This window comes from Echinops telfairi, unplaced genomic scaffold (assembly GCF_000313985.2).
Source record: "Echinops telfairi isolate 266 unplaced genomic scaffold, ASM31398v2 ScPeMD7_9;HRSCAF=40, whole genome shotgun sequence".
Lineage (NCBI taxonomy): Eukaryota > Metazoa > Chordata > Mammalia > Afrosoricida > Tenrecidae > Echinops > Echinops telfairi.
Window position 1 is genome coordinate 97510791 of NW_022103906.1, and position 4923 is coordinate 97515713.

Here is a 4923-nt window from a genome sequence, read left to right on the forward strand (position 1 = left end):
GGGGGGGGGGCTGTTAACACGTTACCTTGTTAAAACCCAATTCCAGCATTAGCCTGTCTGCCACGAATTCAATGTACTGTGTCATCAAAGTGCAATTCATTCCAATCAGCTTCACGGGCAGGGCCTCCGTAAGGAATTCCTGTGGGCCACAACAAAGCTTAGAGCCCAAGGAGAAAGACGTCTGTCCTCTGGCAAGCTGGAGGGGCCCCCGTACACACCTGTTCTATCCTGACAGCATTCACAATGATTTCTTGTACTCTCTGCTCTGAAGGTTTGTGCAGCAGGTGTTTGAACATGAGGCAGGCAAAGTCACAGTGCAAACCCTGGAAGAGAAGGTTTCGAATTAGGAGGAAGCCAAAGAAATGCTACCATTAACTTGGAACATGAAATATGGCTTTCTTCTTCTCAGTATGGGCCTTATTCAGCCTGCCTGACTATACAGAGAAACTGTCGGAGGGCAGTGACTACATACATCGCCATGCTGCTTGGACCCAGGAAGTTTCAGCCCTTTTGAAGGACCTCCAAGAGGCCGCCTGAAGTAAGGGCAGCTTTGGGTGATGGCGAGGGATGGAACAGAAACCCCAGAGGACTTTTTCTTTCCAGAGCGGTGAGCTCTACTGATGCCACTCCTTCCCAGCAGGAAAGGCCATGCTCAGGGAGCAGGCTAATTTGATTTCTAAACTTACCCCTGAAAAATAAAACCCACCCAACTCACGGCCACCGTCTCACAGGCTAGGACAGAACTAGCCTTCTGTATGTTTCTGAGACAATAACTCTCTTATGGGAGTAGAAAGCCTCATCTTTCTCCCTCGGAGTAGCCGGTGGTTTCAAGCTGCCGACCTTGTGGTTAGCAGCTCAACCCACGACCCAGCGCACCACCAGGTTCCCTACAGGTTCCCCATGTAGGGAACGCCTAATGTTCCCTACTGTTCAAGGTGAACCAACCGAAAGTCCTTGTGTACCCAATCCAATTCCCAGTCTAGTGGGGGCTCATGCTTCCCATCTTCGACAGGGCTTAAAATAACCAAACCCATCATTACTTCTTCCACTTAATCCAGTGCATTCAATGGCAACCACACACACACACACACACACACACCCTCAAAGAGAACAGAAGGACCCTCTTCCATTGGGATGCTTACCACTGCTGGGATTGTATTAGTTATGCTGAGCTAACAATAATCAAAGGACACCAAGCAAAAGTTAATAACTGAAAATAACAAAACCTCTTGAAAAACCCCAGTTTGGGGGAGGCATCGAAGCCTGTAAGGCAACAGGTACATATAAATGCATTATAAATATAAACTCAAGAAAGTGTAAAGTAATCCCAGTAACTTTTGAGTAGCTCCTTCTTTGTGGATATGAATGTGAATATGCAGGTGAATTCACCTGGTACCTTAGGGGTAACTACAAGTTGGCACTTGAAGACTTAACCTGCTACCTCAACGACTCACCTCATCTCTGCTGATAAGTTCATTGGAAAACGTGAGGCCAGGCATTAGTCCTCGCTTCTTGAGCCAGAAGATGGAGGCAAATGAACCGGAGAAGAAGATGCCTTCCACTGCTGCAAAGGCTACAACTCGCTCTCCTGTAAGAATTAAGATCACACATTTCTCCTGAGGACTGGCACTCTAGGAAGGTCCAATGAGCCAGAAGCTTCCTTAGAAAGCCAACTTTTAAGGAGGGCCAAAGGTCTCCTCACCATAGGTAGCTTCTTTGTCTCCAATCCAACGCAAGGCCCAATCTGCCTTCTTCTTCACACAAGGCATTGTCTCAATGGCATTGAAGAGATACTCCCTGGAAGCACGCACAGGTTAATCAGCACTTGCAGCAAAGACCTGGACCACCACATTCTAAGCAACAAGGGGTCTGAGACCAAATTCACACCTTTGCTGATCCTGTTTCTAAAGGGAGAACCTAAGTGGAAATGTCTTTTCCCCGTGTTTTTCTCATAGAATTCTTTTGAAAGAATTCAACGTTTGATTTATGTGAATACAAAACTTTGTTCCTACGGAGTCCCCAGATGTAAAACAGTCCATTACACTAAGGACATTATTTATTTTGTATTGGCTGAATTTCTTTCAAGTCCAGATCATGACACGTGCCCTAGCCTTATCTCAAATTTGAAGAACCAGAAAATCACAACTCTAGGACTGCTGAAATAGGCTTTTCTGTCCCACTTAACAGGCAGTCCTTAAAGAGTATTCTTTCCGGAATTCTACTGCCTACCCTTCACCTCCCATTCACCTCGGTGCCCACACATTCCCTCAAGACCCTTCGCTGCTTCAGAAACCTGCGCCTGCCTTCCCCTTGCCCTAGTCCTGCTTCAACCCAGCATGCTTCCTCACTCCTTCCTCCTCTTGTCAATGGGTCCTGACCTCCCTGTATTTCCCCAAAGAGAAAACGAGCCTTTGCCAAGGTCTTTAAACCTTACAGTGGACATGGTACAGGAGGGACTAGTCATGCTTGGGCGTGTCAGAGGAACATTGGCCATTACAGTGTCTATGAATTTGTTTCTCTAGTCGACAAAGACTGACACAAAGGCCTTCAAGATGGACCTACAGAATGACTGCAATGAATGGGCTCAAAGACAGTAAGGGACAGCATTGCATTGTTTTAGTTACTGAGTCAGAATCCACATGTTGGCACACACCAATTATTTGGCCTAAATTGATCCTATGGCGGCTCACGGCCTCTGTGTATTACGCAATTCATCTGTTTTCCAGGTAGTTTCTTTCCTATGCTACACCACAAACTTCCCAAAAAGCAGGCTATTTAACATACTCCCCTACTCTTTCCCACCCTGACTCACATTTTCCTCTGCATATTTGCAACACAAAGACTCTCAGATCTAGACTTTAGGTCATCATATAAAACCACTAGGTTTTAAAACCCAAAATAAAGGCCTTAGATTGGACTCTTCACAGTCTGTTTTCCTGAGCCACTCAAGCAATTTGCTATTGGCTGCTAACTGAAGGCTGGTGGTTGACACCCACCCCATGGTCCCACAGGAGAAAAGCCTAGGGAACTACTTCCATCAAGAGTACAGCTAAGACAAGCTGATGAAGCTGTTCTAGTTTGTAACAGGCAGGGTTGCCTTGAATGGAATTCAACACCCTAAAAGTGGGTTTCCTTTTTGGGGATCATGAATGCAAAACCTGCAGTAACAATCCAAGAATCCTGCACATCTTAACATTACCACCACCCCCATACTCACCTTTCCTTGGAATCTTTAATGTAAGTGTCAATCAGGAGACTATACATTTCAGAATGTATGTTTTCCATAGCAATTTGGAAGCCATAGAAACAGCGGGCCTCTGTAATCTGAACTTCTTGGCTAAATCGCTCCACCTAGTGGCAAAGCAGGGGAGAGTCAACCCTAAGCTGCTGCTCACCCAACACTGGATGACATTGGTCATATCACACTCCCTTTGGTAAAGTTTTAAGATTCTTTTTTTAATTCTTTCAAAGAACCTGTCACAATAAGGTTTGTATGTGCACACAAATGACTGGAACAGCAGGCACCAAGAGGGGTAATGTCAGAGCAACGAGGGCTAACCTCAACGCTATCATTTTAAACATCGTTGTAAGGGCTTCTCGGCAAAATACCATGCTGAAAAACTGCAAAGCCCACCATAAAACAAGACAGGTAACACAGTTAGCCTATCTGCGTATAGATACATTCGATACTTAGAAAATTTTCAAAGACAAGGAGGACAAGGTACTTTCACCGACGCCATGGGGGTGAAAGGACTTTTTCTGGAAACTCACCAGGTTCTCATTCACGATGCCGTCACTGGCTGCAAAGAAAGCCAGAACGTGGGATATGAAATATCTCTCCTCGGGCTTCAGAGCTTCCCAGTGCTGAATGTCTTTAGAAAGATCCACCTGAAAGTTACAAATCCAGAGTATTAGCACGATGGGGGAGGATCCCAACACACACACAATCTACAAGGACCTGTTGGTATTTCAAACAAAGTATTGCCGGCTACCATGGGGGGAGGAGTGTGTCCCAGAGGTGAGGGCAGCGAGCAAGTTCCTGCATTACCTCCTCGGCCGTCCAGAAGGAGGCCTCAGCTTTCTTATACATCTGCCAGATGTCATGGTACTCGATGGGAAAGACGACAAAGCGGCGGGGGTTCTCCTTCAGCAAGGGCTCATCCTCCACGCTGGAGGCTGGGGCTCTGGGGCTCTCCTGTGGGAGAAGAAAAGAACCGGCCCCGACGGTGGCTGAGTTTAAGTTGACCCACATAGGAAATGGCCCACCCCACTCCCAAGCATCGGCCATTTCCTTGGGTTCACCCTCGGCAGGGGCGGAAAATGCTCCTAGTTACACATAAAGGCTTGTGAACCCAAACCCCCAAGCTACCACCAGGCGGATGATCCCCACTCCTAGCGACCACGCAAGCCGAACGGAACTGTCCCTGTGGGTTTCTCAACAAGAGCACAAAGTCGCATTCTTTTTCTCACTGGGGGAGGCTGGCTTCCAACTGCCGACCTCGTGACCACTATGCCTATCCTCCTCAAGGTAACTTGCAGTTCGTGTCTGGCGGTGTGCGGGCACCGAACGTTAAATGCCATCCTTGCAGCATTATGTGCACGGTTCAAATGGGCCCAACGGGAAAGAGACGAGAAGGTATTCGTGCAGAAGATGACAGGGAGCGGCACTTTGGCGGGAAAAGGCGGGGGGGAGGGGAAGGGCTGGGGGGAGGGGCAAGCGGGAAAACAGCTGACGGGACAATGCGGGCCGCTTTGGCGCCAAGACGCGTCTCTCCAGGGCGCCCCCTCCCCCGAGGCCGGCGACTCACCGGCTCCTGGAAGATCTTCCTCGCCGCCTTGCTGGCCAGGACGCGGGCGCTGCTGAGGGACGGGGGCTGCGGAGAGATGCGCGGTGAGCCGGGTGGGGTCCCCTCCCTGCCCCGC

At 48.5% G+C, this 4923-nt stretch overlaps 1 protein-coding gene across 1 annotated transcript in view; it reads right to left on the bottom strand.

Moving 5' to 3' along the window:
* The window catches only part of RRM2 (ribonucleotide reductase regulatory subunit M2), a 38016-nt gene that overhangs the window by 1899 nt on the left and 31194 nt on the right, over positions 1-4923 (bottom strand). Inside the window, exons 2-9 of the mRNA XM_004696025.2 lie at positions 4809-4874; positions 4049-4195; positions 3772-3888; positions 3218-3351; positions 1703-1797; positions 1455-1588; positions 219-323; positions 26-139 (exon numbers count right to left, since the gene is read on the bottom strand). Of these exons, the coding sequence (XP_004696082.2) occupies positions 26-139; positions 219-323; positions 1455-1588; positions 1703-1797; positions 3218-3351; positions 3772-3888; positions 4049-4195; positions 4809-4874 (912 nt within the window). The remainder of the gene's footprint in view (positions 1-25; positions 140-218; positions 324-1454; positions 1589-1702; positions 1798-3217; positions 3352-3771; positions 3889-4048; positions 4196-4808; positions 4875-4923) is intronic.